General features: G+C 31.2%; 3 protein-coding genes across 3 annotated transcripts; 1 reads left to right on the top strand and 2 right to left on the bottom strand.

Moving 5' to 3' along the window:
• Positions 1–1,032: 1,032 nt before the first annotated feature.
• Positions 1,033–6,109, bottom strand: LOC134699006 (uncharacterized). Its single transcript, XM_063560700.1, has 4 exons — positions 6,017–6,109; positions 3,768–3,888; positions 3,016–3,318; positions 1,033–1,158 (listed from the first exon to the last, which is right to left on the bottom strand). Exons 1-4 carry the CDS (start codon positions 6,051–6,053, stop codon positions 1,065–1,067), a joined length of 555 nt encoding a protein of 184 aa, XP_063416770.1. The 5' UTR covers positions 6,054–6,109; the 3' UTR covers positions 1,033–1,064.
• Positions 6,110–8,273: 2,164 nt separating this feature from the next.
• LOC134699106 (uncharacterized) lies at positions 8,274–12,079 on the bottom strand. The gene is made up of 4 exons (XM_063560797.1): positions 12,001–12,079; positions 10,778–10,898; positions 9,002–9,292; positions 8,274–8,387 (listed from the first exon to the last, which is right to left on the bottom strand). The coding sequence occupies exons 1-4, from the start codon at positions 12,047–12,049 to the stop codon at positions 8,294–8,296; spliced, it is 555 nt and encodes a 184-aa protein (XP_063416867.1). The 5' UTR covers positions 12,050–12,079; the 3' UTR covers positions 8,274–8,293.
• Positions 12,080–19,069: 6,990 nt separating this feature from the next.
• On the top strand, positions 19,070–25,520 carry LOC134698941 (uncharacterized). The gene is made up of 4 exons (XM_063560622.1): positions 19,070–19,202; positions 22,231–22,375; positions 23,318–24,199; positions 24,832–25,520. The coding sequence occupies exons 1-4, from the start codon at positions 19,175–19,177 to the stop codon at positions 24,914–24,916; spliced, it is 1,140 nt and encodes a 379-aa protein (XP_063416692.1). The 5' UTR covers positions 19,070–19,174; the 3' UTR covers positions 24,917–25,520.
• The last annotated feature ends 476 nt before the right edge of the window (positions 25,521–25,996 follow it).

Raw genomic sequence — 25,996 nt, 5'->3', positions numbered from 1 at the left:
TCAGGAGTTTGTGACCTTTGGTTGCCTTGTATGTTTTTTTTCTTCAAATTTTAGTTCATTTACTAGTATATGTTTAGAGTATGGTGTAGCGTCCTTTTCATTGAACTAGTACACATTTTGTTTAGGAGTCATCTGAAGCCAGCCTCTTTGGAGGATCAATCTTTTCGATGTGTTGTAAACCAATGTGTGCATGGCCTTCGGGAGTTTTCTGCTCTCTGGTGGAGTGGTTGCCTCTATGACACATTCCCCATTTTCATTCTCAACTTTATGTTTAAAAACTTTTCAAATATTATTTTTACAAAAAATGTTTATCAAAGATGTGCTATCAACTAGAAATTTCATTTTTTTTCTTCACATTTCTGACTTTCCATCGTTTTTGCTCTGATCTGTCCTAACAAAGGCTAATTCAAAGAGGAATCTTGAAAGCAGCAAAATTCTGCAGATACACATTCGCCACTTGTCAAATGATGCCGTTTATTATATATTAAGCCGAGAGAAAAAAACTCCTTTTAAATCACTTAAAGGACAAAACTGCGAAACATATTTAAAATATGCAAATTTCGACCAAAATAATCACAAAAAGTAAGTCATGAAGGTACTTTTTTCTTTGCATATTTCAAAAGTGCACATTTAAATTGACCTTCTACCAAAATTTCAAGAAAAAATCAACGAGGGATCGCTACTGTATCGTATGCTCTTAAGGTTCCACAGATGAAATTCAAGATTTTGAAAGTTACGGAATTGAATTGCTGACATGGGTTTTTTTCAACTAATAATTGCACCTTGTGAAATTTTACTTGAAACAATACTTCGTTGATTGTCATGTTTTCCAGGAGAATCTATCATTGGAATATTAAAAAGAAAACAATTGATGCTAATCATTTTTACCCAATGTGTTTTATGATACCCAGAAACTGTATTTATTTGTATAATTGACCCCAATATTCAAACACAGAAGTCTGTACTAACAAGCTTGATTTACTTCAAAAAAGACTTGTTAAAATAATATATCGTATCCGATTTTAATCAGAGCTGTATTTGGTATAATCGGCGACAATAATTTGCTACCCTATTGGAGTAGGCGTTGGTCCTTTGCACAATCTGATTGGCTGTATCGATAAACTCGGATTGGTACACCTGGCGGTTTGGAAATCACACCTTAAACACAGAAATATAATTATTTTATCATTTGGTAAAAATCAGTCCCACAGTTGTAAATAATATGAACTGACAGAGCTTATAATAAGATTTTCGATATAAGTTTTAAATTCCTATTTAAGTGTAATGTAAATATTGACTCATCGATCTATTGAGTTTGTTTGATGTATTTAGTTACTGTTTTGATTTTTAAAGATTAGAATACTCAACCTTACATTTTGTAGTGTCATAAAAAAAAAGTCCTTAGCCATGGGTTTGTATAGTTCACGTGATTGTATATACAAATCCTTGCATAAAATAAACAATTAGATCTCTACACAAAATGAAATAAACAGCTGCGCCATGAGCGCATGATACGCCTGACGTCTTGTTTGGAAGTTTTATGCAATAATCATAAAAAACTAAATATCACTAAAATAAAATTTTGAATCAAAATCAAAAAGTATACAGATCTTGAGATTAATATAACAAAGAAGTGTGTAAAGTTTTAAGCAATAATCATAAATTGTTTTTGAGATACGGCACAACATGAAAAAAAAAACCTCCCCCTTTTTTACAAAATACTCAATAACTCAGAAATAAAATTTTGAATCATCACCAAAAAGTATACAGATCTTTAGATTAATATAACAAAGACATGTGTAAGGTTTTAAGCAATAATCATAAATCGTTTTTGAGATATGGTGCGACATGTAAAAAAAACTCCCCCTTTTTTTACAAAATACTCAATAACTCAAAAATAAAATTTTGAATCATCACCAAAAAGTATACAGATATTAAGATTAATATAACTAAGAAGTGTTTAAAGTTTTAAGCCATAATCAAGAATCGTTTTTGAGATACGGTGCGACATGTGAAAAAAACACACCCCTGTTTTAGTTACAAAGTGCCGTAACTCAAAAAGTTTAAATCTTATTTTCAGCAAAAAGTATACAGATAATTTGACCATCATAAGAAACAACTATGTTAAGTTTCATGAAATTTGGATAAGTCGTTCTCAAGTTACGATACGACATGTTTACGCCGGACAGACAGACGGACGGACGGACGGACACCGGACATTTGTATACCATAATACGTCCCGTCAAAATTTTGACGGGCGTATAAAAAAGTAAACAGTTATAGTGGACTAAAACATATCTCTTCCTTCCATATTTAGAAATCACTCTGCTAAATGAAATACTTAACAACCCAATGATATATACTGGATAAATCTTGCCATTCCAAATGAAGCTAAACATGGTTATTAGGTAGGCTTCTTAAAGGGGCACTAGCTGTCAAATTCATGTTCACCGATTTGACTCAAATTCTCATATTTGATTTATAACCATGTAAAACATTTATACACATTATAAAACGTCTAATATACTATAGTAAACAATTAACAGGACATAGGGTCGATAGTGTGAAGCTTCGTTTCGTGTAGGTTTTAGTATTAACGCCTTCTAATTGACTATCGAGTTGACCTCCGAATACCTCTGATGTTCATACAATATACTAGTAGATACAAATAGAAGCGAAACTCGTGCAATTGGGATGTTCTAGATCTCGGCTTAATTTCGTATTATAGGTCATTTTCTATGTTCCTTGGAGCGTAAAACTTAGATCAGAACTCTAACTTGGCATTTGTATTAAAAAGATCATACTAGTATATCATATGAAATATTTAAAATAGGTTTCAGGTTGATTGGACTTCAACTCCATAAAAAATTACCTTGACCAAAACATTACCCCGATGCGGGACTAACGGACGAAACGGACGAACGGACGGATAACCACACACACACAGATCGAAAAAACATAATGCCCGTAGGTAGGGAAAAACCCCATCTTGCTTGATTTCTTACCCGTACTTACTTATTGAGATAGAATTTACCATCAGTCCCACAGTAAGGATCTAGTGTGTCTGGACACGTTATTGCACCACTGTTTATACCAGAACAGAATATATGATCAAAAGGATCATTATCTAATGTTGATGTCGTTTTAATATTGGCCGTTGCTGTACTAGTTGTAGTTATCTCGGCAGGTGGTTGGAAAGTACCACAGGTTTGAGCAAAAGCAGCTGTTGCATTTAAAAGATGTGTTGTATTAGAGCAAGGTCTATCAGATATAATCACTATTTGTCCATCTCGACATTTGGCTTGTGCAAAATGACAACTATAAAACAATCAGAACATACTGAATAAATAACAGATTAATCAAAATGGCCGATATCAATACACACACTCTTTGTATTAATGTTTCCGTCTTTTATTACAGAAATTCTTATTGGCTACATTCGTTTGTAACTTAGAAAATTGTAAAAGTTTAAATTCACCAACAAACTAAAAACAGACAAAAATAAAAAAAAAATTCCAACGATGAAAAACAGAATAATGACTATTAAATAATATTTCCGTGTATGTGTTCCCCTTGTACATGGCACCTGCCGCAAAGAACTCTTCTTCCGTGCCATGTATTAGGTTTTCGCTACCCAAAATCAGATTAAGGTTAAGAATCTAAGCAGATGCATTATCTCCTTGCACTGTCCCCTACCGACAAGTTAGCATTACCTTCAAAGATTAGGTTCGATATTGAACATTTGTTGTCAATTAAGATAAACTCACCAAGTTTTATAAGTGACAAGGTCTGACGCACATACAGACTCATCTTTAGATGACACGTACTGACCATCACAATCTATCGTTAGCACTTTGGAACAAAGATCTGATTGAGAGGAAGTGAAATCTAAAAATAAAAACATGATCACGTTTAGTACTCTGATTGAAGGAAGGCTTTCCTCGTAGAAATACAGGTATCCGTCGTGATAATTTATAGAAGCTAGTTTGGTTATTTCTATCCAGTAATAGCGGTTTTCGGGTTAAATGTTTAAAATTGTATTGCCTACCAAACTTTTCTAAAGTTGTATTAGAAAAAGGTATTTTATAGCTGACTATGCGGTATGGGCTTTGCTCATTGTTGAAGGTCGTACGGTGACCTATAGTTGTTAATGTCTGTGTCGTTTTGGTCTTTTGTGGATAGTTGTCGCATTGGCAATCATACCGCATCTTCTTTTTTATAATGACGATTTTTGTCATTGAGAGTTCTTCCTTTTCACCAGATTTTTTGCTCACGCTTCCTAATGTTGAATGCTTATTTTTGTAACTTCATTGGGGTGTAAAAGCGTTGACCGAAGTACATTTTGTATGAAGCGCGGAAGCGCTTCATTCTAAAAATGTGCACACGGTCAACGCTTTTACAACCCTATGAAGTTAAAAAAAAAAAAAAAAAAGCATTCAATACTTATAATTACATTTTATTGCTATGATGATGAAACACGAATTTCATATTTGTTTTATTTAATTAACCTTTGCACTATATTGCGGGACCACGTGTTATCATCAATGATAAGTTTTATTGAGTAATGCAATTGCTTAAGGAATAACACGTGATGTGCAGTTAGCCAATCAGAATAAAGTATAAAAATGAAACATACATCTTATGTAATTATTTTCAAATGAAAAAAAACAAATATGTTAATAAAACATTTAATCTTTTTTCAAGCTATTATAAATCGATGTATGTATGACCATTCCTGTCATAATACAATTGTTCACAAGTTCGCCAGCGAAACGTGTTACAATTTATTTTCATATCTAAAGGCAACACGATGTAGCTAGTTTGCGTAACCTTAAATTTGCTATTAGGTCGCGTTCTTTGAAGCAACACTTACTAGTTAGTTCACGTAGTCTAACATGGTAAATGCAGTCCTTTCGCGTTTTTAAAGCAATCCGTTAAAACTATGGTACGTATGAAATTGTTTACGGTTTAAACGATACCTCTAAGCATTTGTAATTAACTCGACTATTCTTGGTATTTAAAAAATATGTTCTAACCAGTAGAATTTACCTTTACACCTTATAATACAGACTGCTAGTATTAGAGCTAGTGTTTGTGTGTCTTTGTTTGGTTTTCACTGATCAGTTTGTAAAAAGGGACGTAACCACGACATAAAATAAACTAAAACGGTTGGTGAAAGGTAAGCCTATAAACTGCAACGCGTTTCTTTAGCGAACTTGTAAAAGTTCCATGGTAAACCGTATTGCCCAAAATATCGGTGATTAAACAACAACATTGTATACATGTATGTACAACCTTTACAAATTATTAACTTTAGCCTGATATCTTGCAGGACATCCAATGACTAAAGGATTGTCAATTGTATAGAAAAACGTCAGCTTATAATTTTATGTAATTGACTTGTATATTTTTGTTTTTTTGCAGTTAAGCAATGATGTTTTCTGTAATATGTCAATCTGTAATTATCACGTAGGCACGTTTAACACATGTTCAATTACAATTGATGAGTCTTACGAAAGATATTTTTTAAATATACCCCATTTCTGTAAAGACTTGTACCATTCTGATCACTCCCCCCCCCCCCCCCCAAAGGGTCATCCATGCCATTTAAAACGGTACATGCTGCTCAGTTAATCCAGTATTACGTTTCATTTTAGTCAATATAATACTTTCATGGTTTAACAGACTATTTTTCATCTTTGGTCTAATGTGTTTGCCTTGGTGATATCTTACCTCCTTCGATTTTCTTCTGACTTTTCTCTCGTATAAACTTAGAATTTAGAAAGCTATTGTAACGAAGCCTCAGAAAACAACCAATAAAACAAAACATTGGTCAATATGTATTCTATATGTTCATTTCCATAATGTAATACTTTTACCACTTTACGAAATCGTTATCCATACAGTCATAAGCTGAAAACTAAATACTTTCTATGGTATATTTACACGATGAAAACCTTATAAATTGACCTTACAAATGATCGAATTTTATATACTATCTGCATATTCTACATACCTATTATGTAATATGTAATCATAAGGAACCATAACATCCTGGTACTCTCAAACAATCCAAATCATCTGAACGTTTGGTCTGAATCACTTAAACGTGATGAGGGGATTAAACACATTTTAAGTCATGTTTACCAACCCTTGAATCTGTCTTTAAAACACCTCAAAAAGCAAACATGCTTACGTAATAATGGCATTAAGAGTTCAACCCGTGGTCTACATACCTAATAAAAGTTCATATAAACTAATTGTTGGTTTTAAGTAACGTTTCATCGAATGGAAATCAAACGAAAAGTCAAGTACATGAATCATATAAACCAATGTTAGTTAAAGGTTATTTCAGTAGTAAAATTCCATATTTCCTAACAATATAGCAATAAAGCAGCTATATCACCAGAGAGAACAAAAAGAAAAGAAAAGATGTATCTGATTATTTCAGGGGGCCCAAAAAAGCGCGTAGCCTTTAACATTTTTACGGTGTTATACTTCCATTATTCGAAATTGTATATCATAATCCGGTATAAATTCTAAGTATTACTAATATCGCTAAAGCATTTGTACTCGTGGATTTACAGCCGATTGCATTGAGTGTGTATGTAACAGTAATATCGTTGGTTATATTGCTTGCTAGCTGAACAGGTAAGTCATTATTAGGCAATGTATAATACCCGCCTTTCGAAGTAGTCTAGTCCTACATACAAATAGATTGGTTATCTGTCGGACTAGTCTACTCACGAAGGACCTATTTAAAACAAGTTATTTTCAAAAGGCCTTGCATGACGCTCTTCATTCCTCATACTTTTTTATTTATTTTTTTTTAAATCTTTTGCTTTGATGGATAACAAATATTTGTTAATAATTTGATTTTGGATGTAATGCGTCTTTTGATTGGCTGACGTTATTTTGTTATGAGCCCATAGACATAATTTAGTCATGTGACCGTGACGTCATCAACGTTTTTTCATTGTTTTCTACGATTTAAAATGAAATTTAGAATTAAATTATAAGAAATTACTGTAATATTAATTCTGTCTATTCGAAATAACATAAAAAATGTGGTGCCCACTGTTAAATAACGCGCTACGCGCGTTATTCAGTATTCAGTCATTCCTTAAAAAAAAATTGGAAACGAGTAAACAACTGGATTGTTGTTACGACAGGGTGAACATATTATTGCTAATTTGTATTCTGATTTTCTAAAAACGTATCGAAGATACAAGGCATACAATACAGGTCTTGTTTCTTTTTGAGTTAGTGTGATTTCCTCAGTTCTTGTTTATTATCATGAATTGTCTTCCTAATTCATTTGAACATAAAAAAAATACTGTAACCAGTTGCAGATATTTAAAACGATAAGAAATAGAAGAACTCGGATATGATAACAATTGTCTCATACATTATCCATAAACAGTTGTCAGAAGAGATTAGCCACATAGAAATGAAAAGTTCACTATAGCAAAATTAAAATAATCCCGTGCCGCAATCGTCATAAACAATTTAAAGGTATATGTCATGATAATAGACAAACATAACTGTATATATGATAATCTTCAATCAAATAAAAAAACTCTTTTCGGAAATAGCAAACAAATAACCCAATCAAGGAAAAGACTCCACCAATGGTGAAAATAAAAATCATTACATTTTTCACGAAAATGTGGACACGAAATATTCCTTGGGATATGCTATTATTCTAGTTATGAGAACAATCATTACTTCAATTCAAAGTTTTCAGTAAATAAACTCATCATAGATAAAAGGATCAAATAGTGTACGCTTGAGAAACCTGTTTGTCTTCAAAAGACTCACGTGTGACACTCAAATAAAAAGACTTAAACGTAAAAAAAAGAGTATGGATTTAAAAAGGTCATGCTAGTAATTTTATCAGAATATATATAAAAAAATAAGATTGCTAAACATTTGTCCATGTGCTGTTATACACCGTTTCGGTCGTGTGTGTGTGTGTGTGATTTTTTTAACCTTTATTGCTAATGGCTACCTAGTAAGTGTGGTTGATATGTTTCGTTAATGTAGGAGTTTCAAGATAACAATGTGGTCGTCTTCAGGCTTGTGTGTGTGTTATTGTGTACTCTTCAGTCATTTAAAAAACCCATATATAGATCTTAAACCTCTGTATCAAATTCAATTGAACCTTTTTACGATTTTGAGAAATCTTTAATTATTTCAAACAAAATAAAACAACTTAAAATAAAACAAATACAAATATTATGCAATTATGTTCACGATACACATTTTCCTTGCACCCTCTTTTTTATATAGATTATTTCCTTCCACTAGGAATCTTTCCTTTACACTGATCTAATGGTTGTTTTGATAAAGAGTCTTCAAGACACTTGGCTTTTGCAAAACAACAGCTGAAAATATATTAGTTAAAAGTTGAAGCATGATTTATAATGAACAATTATTACTTTTTTCATTGTTTAATATACATGTACTATGCTTATTTAATTCAACATATGCAGTATGCTTAAATAATTCAATAAATGCAGTATGAACAAATTATTCAATGTATGCAGTATATTTGCTATTACGAATAGTTAAGGTATTTTTTGTCAACTACAATGATAATGTTGTGCGCTCTCTACTCCTTCGTTTGAAAATAAATCTATATTTGATATTTGTTTGGTCACGACATTTTTCTATTTATGCAAGTATGGCTTACTGTTTTGTTTTAATTGTGTAGATGTCATGTCGACGGTTAATAAGACGGTGTCTAGATGTTACGTTTTAATAGGGTTCACAATATGTTATTTTTTTTTAACAATACACATTAAAGTGTTTCGGAATGTGACATTTTAGAAACCAATAAACTTCATTAAAAATAAAGGGTATTCTTATCAACAGTAGGGCATTTTAGATTTGCAAATCTTTTGGTGAAAGATTAAGCACTTTCCAACATTATCAAAAAGTAAAATAGGGCATGCCCTGAGTATAAATAAAGACACACAATAGTCTACTTGAAGCATACTTATTTAAATAAAATATTCCATCTGTACCACAATACGGATCCAGTTCGTCAGGACATGCTATAGTTCCGGCTGAAACTCCGGTACAAAATAGATGTTGAATGGGATCCTGATCCGCAGCCGGGGCTTTAGTTGTTGTCACGGGGTTCTTGGTTGTCGATTGATGATTTGATATATTGATGGTAGGGGAACCAGATAAGTCTGCTGCAGTAGTTTTTGTGTCGTCTAAACAAGGCCCTACGTTGTGAATATCTAATCCAGTATAATTACATTTTGCCTGTGCATAATAACAGCTGAAAACAAAAACATTATTAAAAATATATTTGACAGAAAGACTACAATAATGACAAAGTCTTTTAGAGGGCCATATTCTACAAAAAACGAACTAGAAACACAAATCATATTCAAGCAGAAAATGAAAATTCGATTCTTTGGGATAAGAAAGTCATCAGAATCATAAACCGGTTAATCGAAATTGAAATGTAGTTCAACACCTCATCCAATACGCATGACACATGTATTAGTAGTTAAAGTTTATAAGTTCGGATAAGGATTCAGTTGGCTTTATTGGATAAATATGTTTTTGAAATTAAACTCAAAATTTATAATACCTACAGTGAACATGAAATAAAAAAAAAACAATTGAGAGAACCACAAAAAAGCAAAGCTAAACTACATTTAAAACTAAATTAATTTCCTGTTCTGGTTTTCTGTTGCAGCCTTACAAGTTATTCTATTTAATGCTCTTCAACTTTGGTCTTGTTTGGCTTTATAACTATTTTGATCTGAGCGTCACTGATGAGTCTTTTGTAGACGAAACGCGCGTCTGGTGTATTAAATTATAATCCTAGTACCTTTGATAACTATTAACACAAATGGGTCGATGCCACTGCTGGTGGACGTTTCGTCCCCGAGAGTATCACCAGCCCAGTAGTCATCACTTCAGTGTTGACATGAATATCATTTATGTAGTCATTTTTATAAATTTCCTGTTGACATAACTTTGAAGTTTTCGCAAAACTAAGGATGTTCTTATCCCAGGAATAGTTTACCTTAGCCGTATTTGGCACAACGTTTTGGAATTTTGAGTCCTTAATGCTCTTCAACTTTGTACTTGTTTGGCTTCATGACTATTTTGATCTGATCGTCACTGATGAGTCTTATGCAGAAGTAACGCGCGTTTGACATTAAATTATAATCCTGAAATATTTAATAACTATTTACACCACTGGGTCGATGCCACTACTGGTAGACGTTTCGTCCCCGAGGGTATCACCACCCTAGTAGTCATCACTTCGGTGTTGAGATGAATATCATTTATGTAGTCATTTTTATAAATTTCCTATTGACAAAACATTGAAGTTTTCAAAAAAACTAAAGAGTTTCTTATCCCAGGAATTATTCACCTTAGCCATATTTGGCACAACGTTTTGGAATTTTGGGTCCCTAATGCTCTTCAACTTTGTACTTGTTTGGCTTCATAACTTATTTGATCGCCACTGATGAGTCTTATTTAGACGAAACGCGCCTCTGGCGTATCAAATTATAATCCTGGTACCTTTGAAAACTATTATCGATGTTCGCTTGTCATATTTGGGGATTTATGTCCGGTTTTCAGAATTCTCTGTTTTATCCATTTGAATGCTTAAAAAAATTGACCATTTACCCCCATTTTTCTTTTTATAAATCTTTTACATGTAAAGTTATGGTCTGTAAAAGTCTTATAAAATCTGTTTTTTTAATATTTTTTTTTCATTAAACTGTGGATAAAAACTTACAAATTGTGATATGAGATTCCATTTGTTCCACAAACTTCTTCAGCTTCATTTGCAGCATATTGCGTATCACAATCCAGAGTGATGACTTGGGAACACATGGTAGATGCTTTAATACATTCAACTGAAGAAACAAAATATCATTCAAAATAAGAATATTGATATATATTAGTTTTCAAGAATTATAAAATATTTCCTGTTTCTTATAGACATAAATTTTCTGTTTTATTTTTATGAAAAAATATGTTGCATATTATGTTTTCATATTTCCTCAAAAATTACTATTGTGAAAGGATCGAGATTAGTTATTTTTCATCATTTGTGCAACAAATATATTTTTTAATATTTTATTCTTCATGTTTTCTCCTTAAAAATGTATTACCTAAAATCTTCTCCTTATTTTAACAAAAATGCATATAGTAAATCAATAAAAGAAAACAATCAAGGCTGATTTTATAAACTTACCGACAGCAAATACGCTTGATAATTTAGTTCAAGTTATGATATTTGTTCTAAATTATTTTTTGTTTGATATATCATAAGTCCATACCCTCTTATTTGAAATCGCATTAAATATCTATGGTGTTAATAAACACATATCGCATATTTCAAATGTTAACAAGCATCTCATCATTTTACATGTTTCGTATGCCTAGATATTTCTTCTAATGGTCCTAACTCATTTATTAACACTAAAACAACACTCATAACAAGTCGTGTTTATATTTCTAAAAATGCAACTCACCTAAGAATACCTCATTATAGATACCAGGAGTCGGTTTCACAAAAATCCTTACGACAAAGATTGATACTAAGTCTTCTGAATTTTTCATGATTTAGAATCAATCTTAGTAGGTGTTTTTTTGGTGTTTTGTGAAACCGACTCCATGTTCTATAACTATTTTGAACTGACACAAAAACAATATAAGTTTTTATTTAGTTCACATCTATCTATTGTGTACCAGGTTCAATATTGAACTTATATAAAACTTCTAAATTATTCTTTAAAAAATATATATCTAGTATTCCATTGATACATAATGCTATTAAAATGCATATTACTGTCATTTATATAAAAAAAATATCATATTAAGTATGTAAATTAATATTTTGCATTAAAAAAAAATACAGACACACTAAAAATTATAAATGCATTTTAGCGATTTAAGTCTTGAATGCTTAATGAACAAAACTTATTTAAATTCCAAAAGGTATATAAAACTTACGGGTAATATAGAGTAGTATCACTGGGATCATTTCCATATAACCATCCATTCATAAAACAACTTGATAAGAGACACCTAGTGGTCACAATTCAGGTCATATTTACATTTCTTTACATAATATTAGCTTAAACTATTAAGATAGCTTGTGTTTTAGTTGGTCAACGATTTTTTCACCTGAACAACTATAGGCTAAAAAAACATTTTTAACTTTATGAAATGACGTTAGCTAATTTCCAATGTTGTCGGGAATTTCGTAGGTCATTATCAATTTCTGGGATCATCTGAAATGTATTCATAAGTAGTATATTTTCTCATATTCTGAAACATTTGGCCATTGCTTTCTTCGTGTTTTCTTTTGTCATATTTTGTATTAATGTACTTCTATCTATGGAGCGTTTAAAATAGTTTATTTTAATTGGTGTAATACATTTGATAGGGTTTTTTTTTTTAGAAAAAAAGAATAATTTTATTCGATTGACACTTTCAAATAGTTACTTGCTGTAATTTTCTATTTTCTTCTCCACGGGTTATCCGAAAAACAGAGGTGTAATATTTTCGAGTTCTTTATATGGTCTTACCTAAAATGCAAGAATAAGATGCCAAAAAAATTTGATGTTTTCTAAAAATAAATAATAAAATGTATACCCATTTTTTTCGATATTGTAGATTTGAGCCATCTTTAATAATTGATTTGTATTTGTTACACATTTTACTTAATAAGGCATAACGCTGACATAACTTTATCTTACTCAATCGGACCTATAACATGTAATACGAAAATGGAAGAAAATAGGGTAGCAAGCCTAGAATTTTAAAAGCCCCACTGTGAACATGATACAGCTGATTTTATCATAAGCATCTTTTATATGATGTTAAAATACATGTTCGAACGCTTTGGTTGATATTGTAAATTTAGAAGCACAGCATGAAATATAAAAGGCTTCGAAATGACAAATGTAAAACAAGATCACTTGTCTTTTCATTTCTTTGAGGTTTTGATACTAGTACTGAGCAAATTAGTCCAATTTATTTCGTTCTTGTATTTTGTTGTTACAAAAATGTCTCAGATAAGGACAACAGTACCCTACTGCTGTCCAATAGTCATAAATCGATTATTGTGGATTTATTTATTTTCGTCGGTACCAATTTTCGTGAATTGAGTCAAACTTGCATTTTTGTGGATATAAAATTTCGTGTTTTTTCAAACGTCTGCATAAAATCCTATAGAAGTTTTTTTTAATAGTTGGACATTTGTATTCGTGGATGCCGGCCACAGGTTACCATGAAATCCACGAAAATTGGTACACATCGAATAATAACAAGTGTACAGTATGCGAAAACAAGTTCAGGTTGTAAATTTAAACCGAAGGAAATATACCAACTATAAGAAACAATAGAAACACTGAACTGCAAAAAAACAGAATTAAACATACATAGAAACTGCCATATACAAGTAGGGGTAAAGTAGTTATCAAAAGTACCAGGATTATAATTTTATACGCCAGACGCGCGTTTCGTCTACAGATGAGCTTCAATCTACTTGTGATGTGTTTTACATTATGTCATACTTGATTTTGCCATGTGAATATAGACTTTCCAAATTGATTTTCCTCTAAGTTCAGTATTTTTGTGATTTTACCTTATACTAGAACTCCTTTAATAATTCAATATACTGCTTTCTTTTTTTCACCTCGTTATTGAAGGCCGGTCAATGATCTGCACTCTATTTATTTCTGTCCTATTATTATCAGACAGTTATAAATGTATGCAAAAACACCACTACAAGAACTAAAAATCGTAATGTAAACTTATGATTCTGAAACGACTCATAATCAGGTACACATTTCAATTGACATGTATCGTGCATGCTCACACTACCGTTATTTACTATTCGGGATCAGTTCAGTCCTGACACAAAATGTTCCTAATTTAGTTACGAAGGGTAATAATTAATCCCAAAAATAAGTGTTACGGTCACCGTTACGAAATAAATAAGGTATTTCTGTATATAAACACAGTAGCGACATATTTTCGCGGTCTTAGATCTTTAGATGCCAGAAAGATCGGGTGATCTGTTAATATACCGATTTGATCTAAATATCGTTTTTGACATTTTGACAGAGTCCGGAATAGCATGCGCTAAATGCATACAGAGCACGATTAAGTAGCCTCTCGACTCCCTGGTATCGCTCCTGTTTGAGTTCGAACGTTTACCCAATTTGTTTGCCGCCCTTCTCATTTGTATATATCTAAATCAAAAGTAAACTACGGTTGACTCTAATAATTTTAATTTTTAACTCTTTCTTATTTAGGAAATACTTTTAATCATTGAAAAGGAAAAGATGTTTTCGCTGATTATTTTTCATTCCAAGGCTCTAAAGATAAAACGTGGCAATTGATTAATTTTCGGAATTTTTTTTTATCGGAGACCTGTGGTGTTTTTATCGTTTTCCACAAATTATGACAAATTGCTTTATTTGTTGAAGAATCTCCATTATTTTTAATTCATTCCAATTGACGTCATCAGAAACAGAAATTAGCCGATTTTTATCTCATATTGGAATTTTGTATTATAATTAGCTTTATTAGAATTGAATAAAATATCATGTCACTTTGTAACCGATTTTATTGTATTGTTTGAGTAAAGATAAGATATTGAAATTATGTTACATAAACATATAAAACAACTTAACACTAAATCATTCATCTATAGTTAAAATAATAACAATGACAGGTGGAAGTAACTCTTCTTTTCCTACTTTGTACTATCAGCATTATTTTCACAAACCTCCATATCATATGAAAACCCGGTTGTTATTAACTAGTTCGATCATCATTATTTCCTATCGTAGGTGTAAACAACGATTAAGACGACTTTCGAATTTGAGCATCTTTTCCCGTGTCAGAATGATTATGCTATTACTTCAAAGGGGAACCGATTTTTCAATGACGTCGTTTTCCTTGGTTCAAAGGTTATAACGAATTCGTAAAACATAATTGTAAATTGATATATATGTTAGCGGCAATAAGTGAATTTAGGCATTTAGCTTAAATCCTAGGCAATAAGCTAACGCCTAGGCATTAAGTTATTGCCTGAAATTTCCAGGCATTAAGCTTATTACCTGAAATTTGGTGATGATTATTCATCCTATTGCCGAACATGATTTTAGGCAATAAGTGAAATTTTAGAATTCATGTGTTTTTAGTGATTTTTCTTGAAATAAAGTATTTCTTAATTATATTCCTAATATTAATATACGTTTATCTGACTATTCTTCTAATTTTAGTACTTTTCTTATTCAAAATAGAATTAACTCATACTCTTTTTGTGGAAGTACAACAAATAAAAATGATTTAAAAAAGTGATTGTATCCCATAAAAAAGGCGATTCTATACAATACTTATAATAATTATTTGAAAATGGTCACTTCATTGGTCCACTTGGTTTGAACGTGTCAAAAGTAGACAAAATTAAGATATGATTTAATGCTTACCATTTTATTGGATAAGTAAATTTTCTTTGTTAAAATATTTGTTAAATGCCCTCAGGCCATTTTGTTTTTTTCACTTCTTCATCTTGATTATTCGCAACCATGTCTATTTAGGAAAAATTTTCTTGAATCTTTGAGGTCTAAATTCGTATCAGGGAAAAAAGGAGCATATACCGTAGAGTAAAGTACCATGATCTTTTGGCTAAGATTAAACTTTTGAAATCATCACTAAAAGAAAGTGACAAAAGATTACTACATTTTAAGAATGTGACCTACCGAATTAGACTATTTACCGGATTTGTAATCACATAAGCAACACGACGGGTGTCACATGTGGAGCAGGATCTGCTTACCTATCCGGAGCACCTGAGATCATCCCTATTTTTTGGTGGGGTTCGTGTTGTTTATTCTTTAGTTTTCTATGTTGTGTCATGTGTACTATTGTTTTTCTGGTTGTCTTTTTCATTTTTAGCCATGGCGTTGTCAGTTTGTTTTAGATTTATGAGTTTTATTTCGTCCACCTTTTAAGAAGGTATGACATTTTTAACATTGGTGGTTTTAAAAGGTTGATAACTGAAGTCAGCGAGGATGACGAGGGAAAATTTAAAATTTATTTCTTCCTAGAGGAACTTTATGGTATTTTGGAAAAGGCACATAAAGAAACAGGTCATGGTGGCAGAGATCGCATGATAAAACAACTAAATAATGGATATGCTAACATTTCACGTGATGCAATTGAATTATTTCTGTCACTTTGTGAAAATAGCAATATGAAAACAAAACATATACGGAAAGGAGTAGTAGTGAAACCCATTCTATCTAAAGACTTTAACAGTAGAGGACAAGTTGATTTGATGGATTTTCAATCAAACCCAAATGGAAACTATAAATTTATTATGGTTTTTCATGACCACCTTACAAAATTTTGTAAGATTAAAACCCTTACCTCGGAATGTGCATCAGAGGTGGCTTTTAATCTAATTGATATTTTTACAATTTTTGGTGCGCCCATATACTGCAAAGTGACAATGGTCGGGAATTCACAGCTTTGGTCATATCTGAGTTAAAATTAATGTGGCCAGAACTTGTTATCTTTCATGGGAAACTGAGACATCCCCAATCACAGGGTAGCATTGAGCGATCAAATTGAGATATCCATGACATGCTAACTGCATGTCTGAGGAACAATGAATCAACAAAGTGGTCAACTGGTATCAAGTTTGTCCACATTCAAAAAAAATCAACTCTAAACAACGGCATTGGAAGGTCCCCCTATGAAGTCTTATTTGGTAAATGTGCAGAAATTGGATTAACATCAGAAACCAAATTCCGAAAGAAATGTGACCTTAGAAAAGGAAAAGGACTTACTAAAGCTCCAGACATAGTCTGTAAATGATCAACCTGTAAGTGAAAATGAAACAGAAAACATTGTCGATGCCTCTGATATAGCAGAATATATTGCAGAACCTAATGTGGAACCTTCTACTTCAATCACTGATGAGTAATATTTCATGACTCTTAATATAAAAATATATTTTATCTATGATATTATTTCCAGTAGATGGCATTTTAAACTTCAGTTCTCGTTATGTTATTATGTAACAAATGTATAATTGTAATTTAATTAAATAGATGTTTTGTATTTACTCGCATTTATACTTTAGGCATTAAGCTTAATGCCTGGACACAATTTTCAGGATTTAAGCTTAAATCCTAGGATTTAAGACTTATGCCTAACATCATTTAGGCATTAGACTTAATGCCTAGGCGTTAGCTTATTGCCTAGGATTTAAGCTTAATGCCTAATTTCACTTATTGCCGCTAACATATATACGTTTTAGTTTTTATGTCAATCATGACAGATGGAGCTTTTTGGTTTTTAATTATTTTACTTTTTTTATGAGATGTTGCACTTAGAAACCGATTCAAATTGCATCATCGCGATTCCGTAGCAAATTGAGAGTTGCATATTAAAGGACAAATGTTTCTCCTGGCTAATATTTGTTATATTCATCATTTAATACACTGTTATTACTTTTACTTAACTTAAATACATCATAAGGTTAAATGAAACCTCAGAGTACACATATGTTATCATATTCATATTGATGTACAATTGATAGTCACTACGACTTTTTGGATAACATAATACATTTGTTTTGGAAGTAAAACTTTTTCAAGATCCAAAGCCAAGTCTGCTGCCAAGGATATTTTAATGCTGTGTAAGTGGACGATTGGTATTTTTAATGCATTTTCATGAATAAAATAATGTATACACGTTTATAATGTATAAAATGAAAGAAAATTATTTTATTTGAAGCGCAAGATGCTTTTTTGATTTTTATAATATGCCTACCCATTACAAACATATTTCACTTGAATAATTTGTTTGGGTTTGTTCATTTGTATTTTATCATTAAGCCTAAACATATGAAAATGATGGAATATGCAGAAAGATGATATATATTTTATTTTTATTTTTGAAAACAAACCAATCTACTCCAACAGTTCAATTGACAAACTGAATTAGACTTATCACAGGTTTGAACTTACATGAGCAACTCGTTATTCAAACAATAAGTAAAACTACAGTTTATCTGTCACCAAAGTTTAAATTTCGATAAATATAGGACATCAACGTTTATGATTAGCAAGAAACGAGGATAAGTGCTCTGATTGTGTTATTTTTTCCTCCTAAATTAATTTATGTGTTTCAATTCTATAACATGTGGTCTAAGAATCGTACATATGTACCAAGTCAGGCATCCTTGACTAAAACAATTTCCTGGTTGTCCGCTTTTAAATAAATCTTTTGCTTCGTAGGAATCTGGTGCTGATAAAAAAATCAGTCTGTTTTATCAAAATACCGGTACTGTAATGTATCGTATTATATAGTATTGTTTTGTAATGTACGGTTGCCCAATATCACTCTTGTATCTTTCGCCTCTCTTTATTACGTTTACCAATTTTGAGGAATTCCTAGTACCACTTTTATGTTTTTCAAGGTCGTATTTCATTCGATTTTCCAACTGTTTCGATTCATTTTATACGTTTCTGTGTGTGTTGCATTTTCGTGTCGTTGTTCTTTTATATTTAAATGCGTTTCCCTCAGTTTTAGTGTGTTACCCCAATTTTGTTTTTTGTCCATAGATTTACGAGTTTTGAACAGCGATATACTACTGTAGCCTATGTTTATAAAGTGACTCTGTCTACGCAAATGTCTAATGTATATGAAGGTCACTTTGTTAGGCAGCAATGACCGTGATTTGCTTTTACGTCATATGTTATAACGTATCGTCTGCACCTGCAATATAACAAGTTATATTTCGTGAACTTAATAAATGCTGCATTTAAAAACAGTTTGTTCGTTTGATAAAAATTTCACCTTTTCGTGGACTTTGATTACAACTTGACGTCATTATTAAAATGTAATAACTAAAACAAATCTGTTATGTTTACATAAGTCCAATGCTATCAGGATTGTGGTCAGTCGAACCAAATTATATTCAAGCTAATTTTGTAACATACTTTGGAACGACTAGGTCGGTAGGTTGTAAATTATCATAGTCCAACCTACATATGCCAGTCCTAAATCTTATAATCGATACTTGTTACCAATACATTTCATAAATAAACTACACGTTGTTTAGTACATATAGACAAAAGTTTAGTTCGTATCTACAATGGCTCATCTTTGTAAACTTTTATTAGGTAAGTTTCTGTTACTCATAATTCATGCACTTGGAGAGTTTAAGAATTAATTAGCAGAATGCTGTTTATTTTTTTTAATAATTTTCGTTCATTGTTATTATAATTATATTATTTTTCAATAAATGTTTTCATCGAAAGAACATATGAATTAGATGGTCGAAGAAATATTTTTATTTTGAAATTATATTATTATGCGCAGAAAAAGCTAATAATTATCGTCGGTACAAGTTAGATTCCGTCAACAAATGGTAGCATGACTGCAACACAAAGAACTTGATTAATATTTTAAAAAAAGGAACACTGTGCGTTGATTGTATACAAGTTGAGTATGTCACCTATTAATAAATGTCTGTAGACAGCTGAAATCAGCATTTTTGTCGAATCAAAATAGTATTCGCTAATACATGTAGCTTTGGAAATCAACTTGTTAATTCTACATGTGTTTTGTGTGGATGTTGCTAGAAAAGGGTAGTATATTGGATACTAGATTTCTTTGTTTTGCAACAAGGCCACTTACTTTCTAAGGAGTTCCCTTTGCCGAATCATCCTTACTCGAGATAAATTTTCAATCAAAATATAAATTAATATACAAATGTATGTCTAAAAGACAACGTTAAGCTTAACTTCTAATAAACAAAATTGGTATTAGTTAGTAATTCCCTTGTACATTTTTGGATAAATACTATAAAATTACAAACATTCGTAAAATAAACATGCAGGATTTTTTAAGAATATATGATTTAGTAGAGCTGAGTTATTATACTATGAGAATATCAAAGCACATAAGAAAGGATTTTTGAAAAGTATTCTCTAGTCTAGTTTATCAAGTTAAGTAAGTCCTATACTTTTTTTTCTTTTTATTTCCGAAATTACTGAATCTGTCCGCAGTTTAAAATTGTTTCTCCATTTAATCAATAGTTTGTAACACTTATTTACTCGGAAACACTTAGTCTATCCACGCTCCTGTTTCGCCCTTTTGAAAGTTCATGTCATCCCTTTTTAATCCTTGGTTTGTATTTTCTTTATTAATTTTTGAGTTATGAACATCTGTAAACTTATATTGCCTATAACTACCTCACGCAAATCTGTTAAAACACAATTTCGGGTGTTTTTTTTCGTTAAATGCTTTTAGACGCGTTATGCATTTGTTTTGGTTTTTTACTTAAGCGTACTGGTATTGTATCAATTGAATAAACAAAAAAAATGCCTAAAATGTTGTGATAACATTCTTTTTTTCTTTTTGTTGTTCGGTGATAGCGTTAATTAAAATGTAAAACAAGTTTTCAACGGGAAGTTCAGTCGATTTTTCCAATTAATTGTTAAACGTTTTAAACACATCCTCTGTGAATCTTGGTTTTTTCTCTCCTTTGAACCTGAAAGAGATGACTTGTTTTATATTCATACAGGCATAACAAAATATTGAGATTGAGGAAATCATGAAAATAAGGTTTTGGTATTCATTTACAAAGTATTTTTTACTTTTATAAAGGGTTATTTAAAAAAAAAAAAAATTATCTCTGTTTTTCTTTAACAAGTCCAAGAATGGTAAAAAGATGTACTATAGAATTAACTGCATTTTCCAAAAAAAATACTTCAAAAGTTGTTAGATGATAAGAATTAGGAAATAAGAAAAGGACGAACGTATATCTTTTTTACCATTTGATTAGGGGCTTTCCGTTTTTAATTTTCTTTGGATTTCAGTATGTTTGTCATTTTACATTTCAGCAATAATACGTAATACTATTTACAGCCATCATTGTTGATCACTGATACTTAAAAGGGAGTGGTATCATTGAGAACGATAGAGAGCTTTTCAAAATAAGTTTATGATATAATTTGTCAACATAATAATCTAAAGCTAAACACTTAAGATACTCAAGTTGCGATATATCATTTTGATTAATGATTAACTTGAAAAGATGGTACTTTTCTGAACAGTACAGCTTGTGTTAAAGTTTATTTATTACATTATGAATTATATACTTATTGTTTCTTGGCATTTTTTAAATATTTGAATGCGTTTTGTTATTTGAAATAAGAAAATACGATGGTCATGAAGTCAAAACCAGTTATAACTCGTTTTTTACAAAGTGGTCTTTATTTTATTTCTACGCACGATACATAAAACAAAAGTTTAACTGCTTCCAAATTATGAAGTACTGTATTGGAACTTTATACTTGTGGACGTCAATTGTGGATTTTACTGTCGCAAATTGAATATTCTAAATACTCTTGGTCATTCGAAAAGCGAATATGCACAAATTAAAATCTAAAGACAAAGTTGATTAACATTTAAATTCAACTCGTTGAATTTGGTGTTTAACATATATGTATTAAAAGCTTTTAAATACTGAGAAAAGAATAATACCCAGATAAAAACTGTATTAATTATTTCAAGATATCAGTACAAATAGAGTAATACTTTAATGAGTACAAAACGAGATGAAGATATGTGTCAATAAAACTACAATATAACGAGACAAAAATATTCTAGTATCTAGTTTCAATAAAGTTAATAAGGTGTCTACACAAACTTCCAAACTACAGATAAAAAGTCTACATTAAATCACAGTGCAATTAAATTTAGAATAATAAACATATTTTGTATCAATCAAATATATTCATCGAAAATTAGAGCCCATGTAAACATTCAGTAGCTTAGCAAGTGTCTTATTTTATTTACTATCTTCTCAAAATTGATATAATTAAACAATATTAACCGGGCCAAAGTGTGATATGGTTTAACGAAAAAGGGTCAATAAGCCAAGGACATTTTAGATGGATGTTTTTACACCTATATAATATTGATTTCTAATGACCAATATCAGGAAACGATGTCCTTCCCTGACCTTCAAATATTATACAATATTAACGTATAAATTTTTGTTTCGATTTTTTTTTATGGAACAATGTGAGAGAGGTGAGCTTTAAATCCTACTCGTAATTAGAAACTTATAAGTTATGTTATGCAAGGTATTGTTACTTAAGTATGGCATATATAACAGTTATAATATGATTATATTTACAGGTTTTTTACTTATACATGTCGTAGCTGCTGGTCAGTCTCAGGAAGAGTTGTGTGCAACAGTAACTAAAATTAATTGTAACTTACAATATTCAGCCGAGCCAAACGAGATTGTATGTGGAAATGATGGGAAAACCTACTCAAACAGGTTTGTTTCATGTCTTTTTTACATAACTTTAATTCATTGGAAAATTTTGACAAATCAAACATATGACAGTGATTTAGTTATGACTGATATACTTTGACATTCAACACATAAGAGGGACAAACATACCTCATTTCATTTTCACGAAATTAAGGAATAACAAAACTCAAGTTAAAGAGTTGCAGCCGTTAATTGGCGATTTGATACTTGCAAGTGAAGTTTTATTAGCGAAGCATAGCATTTACGGGGGATGTTTTCAAAACTATAAAAAAAACTCTCAAAATTTCACATTTCGTCCCCAATGGGATTCCTATAGCAGTAGTTAGCACTGCAATTCTGATATGAATTATTAATGATAAGTTTATTTTCAGAAAATGTTCTGTTGCTTTATATTAATTTATAACATTAAACACTCCATTTTTTACCTGTTTCATAGATGAATTGAGTCGTATATGGCACTAATTTTCTGCATATTTTATTTTCCACACTCTTCAAATGTTGATTTTTTTCTAATTTGTCGAAACGCGGCTCTAATGTAACAAACAAATTTAAATTAGTTATCAAAGGTACCAGAATAAGCCTGTTAATCTTTAATGAGCTTTCTTTGGAACACTGGTAAATTACTATTGTCATTTATTTAGGGGTTTTGCCGCTCTACAACGGAAAGCCTGTTAGAATATACTCCACCGGGAACTTCATTTTGAATGTTGTGAGCACAATAAATGAAGTCAGGGAATCTATGACTGTGTGACATGGTGATGCTGGTAATGTGTGTAAAAAAAATAGCATGCTTACCCTATCGACGCACCCCGTATGGGGTTCATGCGATTCCCTCGTGCTATGTTATTTACCTCGATCTTTCTCTTTTCAATCGAATTAATAAAATGAACATCGATGATTACTAACACCTTTTTTTTAAAGTTCCATAAATATTATATTTTTCAGGTGTCTTTACGCGCAGGCTAAATGTCACAATAATGGACTTGAAATTAAATGCAAAGGTCATTGTTCACAATGTATGATTGGTTTCAAAGCAAATACAAAACCGAGCAGCGTATCAACAAACACACCAGGAAGACTTATGTACAGAAAAACTACTAAAAAGATCATTGATGGTGTCACACCGAGAAGAAATGCTTATAAAATTAAAGGTAGAAAGCTCCAAGAGTCAACAAACAGCTCACTTACAGTGGAAAACTCAACTACAATGGGTGTGGAAGAACGACTTAATTTTCGTTCAGATAACAATATTACGAGAACAAGGAAACATTTACCTGGACATCATGTTGCTGAATCAACAGAAAATACAAACGGAAGCCAGGAAGTTCAGGGAGCAATAGAAAAACCCTTATGTGAGAATGGTTTGTGTAATTCTACTCAAAACATTAAAGAGTCCACTGAATCTTCCATCCTGTCTATCATTAAGACCACTTCAGAAATCCCAAGCATTGAAACAATCATGACCACCTTAGATATGATAGTACCGACAACAACTAAAAAAGTCAACGTACCAAAGTCAACACAGGATGACAAAAATAAAGATGTTTATACAGTGAGTTCTACAACTACTCAAGCTACCAAAAACGTTAAGTCTATAAATTCAAAGGCAACTAAATCTGTGTTAATAAGTCTGTTGAAGACATCATCGGAACGATCGACTCGATCACAAGTATCGACTACTACTTCACGAATAACTCCCCAGATTACAGATATGCAGTTCCCAACTGAGATAGACTTCGTGTTATTCTGCACAGATATTGATTCTAAAGTATGCCCGAAGACGTTAGATCCTCTCTGTGGTACAGACAATCAATTCTATCTGAATCTGTAAGTAATTTTATAGAAACTTTATACTTTATAAAAGAGACAAGAACGATATCTAAGAAATATTCATACTCATAAGTCGATATCAAACTGACAATCACATGGCAAGCATAGAAACTGAACAAAAAACAATTTACAGTATATTGAACATAACATACAAAACTAAAGACTGAGTTTATAACAGGTTGTTAAAAAGATATAAATACTAGTATATAAAAGAAAAGAAAATTAGGCTAGAGTTCGCAGGCCATATTTCAGAACTTTTTAAACGTTGAAATCAAGCCCTGGGTATCATCCCATGATAAAACACAACTGTTTATCGTAGCCTATAGCGATAAGTACGTTATAGAAATAACGAAAACTTCAGCAAAAATCCACAAAACACCGCAGAAAAAAAAACTATATAGATTGAGCAACATGTACTCTTTATCAACGTTTTAAAAAAAGTAGTTGAACTAATTTTGATTATAATAAAAATTTATAAATTTGACGCAACTGTGAATATTGATTTCAATTGTATAGAAAATGTTTCATCACAATTAGTGTTTAATATTTGCATTAACATCATAATCTAAACATAGAAAGACAAGCCAACAAAAAGCGATGTTTTAATTGTTTGTATTTTATCCTTTCAGTTGCACATTTAACAAATCCAAATGTAAAGACAAAACATTGATGCTGCGAGATGATTTGAGTTCTTGTCGACAGATTAAACAATAATGAAAGGAATGTCCTTATCCACCGTGATCCCACCGTGACGTGTTCCTATACATTGTGTTATACAGGCGTATTGTTGATCTTGCCAAATTGTCATTTTCTGGACAGCATAATATTTATCGTTATTGAGATTATCACTGTTACGTTTGAATTATTTCAAATTGTTATTCGTATACATTTCAGAAAGTTTAAACTCATTTATAATACATACATGTACATGATTTGCAACATAAATTGATCATCTTTAACAAAATAAATGAATGTATGGTTAGATAAAATTGTCATTGTTTTTAAATTCATTTGAAACATGTTTTACAATTTCATGTAGATAGTTTTACTTATGTATTTATGTGTTTTATGCAGATAAAGTTCTTCATTTTGCCATTCAAGTTGCATATCATGTATCTTGTCAAATAATAACTGACAAGTTATCTCCCTTGTTATATGTAATTGTCTCCTCGATCTTGTAAAAGTTTCCATTTGCTTTATTTAATCGGAAACATCTAAAGATTTGAATTACTGATTCGAACTGGCAGGTTATAAATAATATGGCCATATCAAAAAGGAAATAACGCTTTTTTGGACCAATCGGGTTTAAAGCTGTTCACAAACAGTAACAAAAATAGCAATATTAATATATTACAATAATTTGAAATATCACAATACTTTCATAATTGTATTTATGATAAAACTGTAAGCAGACATATAAGACGAATGTTTTTCACAGTTAATCTATGTTAAACCTAAAAATAAACGTTTTATCTTACCTGGTTTTCTGTTTTCTATATGGATATCAAAACCAGTAGTTTTAGCCTCAATATTCTTGTACCAAGACATGTAATGCCTCGAAATTTGATTTTCTGTGCAGTGTGTTGTCGTGTTTTTCATAACAAATACTAGCAAAAACATGTTCCAACAAATTGACAATAAATGTCGTGAATCATAGGTCTGTTTTGTTGTTTCAATCAAAGATGAAGAACTGGATCTTCCATCCCTGTATACAATACGGAAACTACATAAGTGTCCTTATCAACAACGGTATATAACTGGGTCTTAAAGTGCTCCACGAAACCTCTTTTTAAA

This window comes from Mytilus trossulus, unplaced genomic scaffold (assembly GCF_036588685.1).
Source record: "Mytilus trossulus isolate FHL-02 unplaced genomic scaffold, PNRI_Mtr1.1.1.hap1 h1tg000024l__unscaffolded, whole genome shotgun sequence".
Classification (NCBI taxonomy): domain Eukaryota; kingdom Metazoa; phylum Mollusca; class Bivalvia; order Mytilida; family Mytilidae; genus Mytilus; species Mytilus trossulus.
This window is presented reverse-complemented; position numbering and strand designations above follow the sequence as displayed.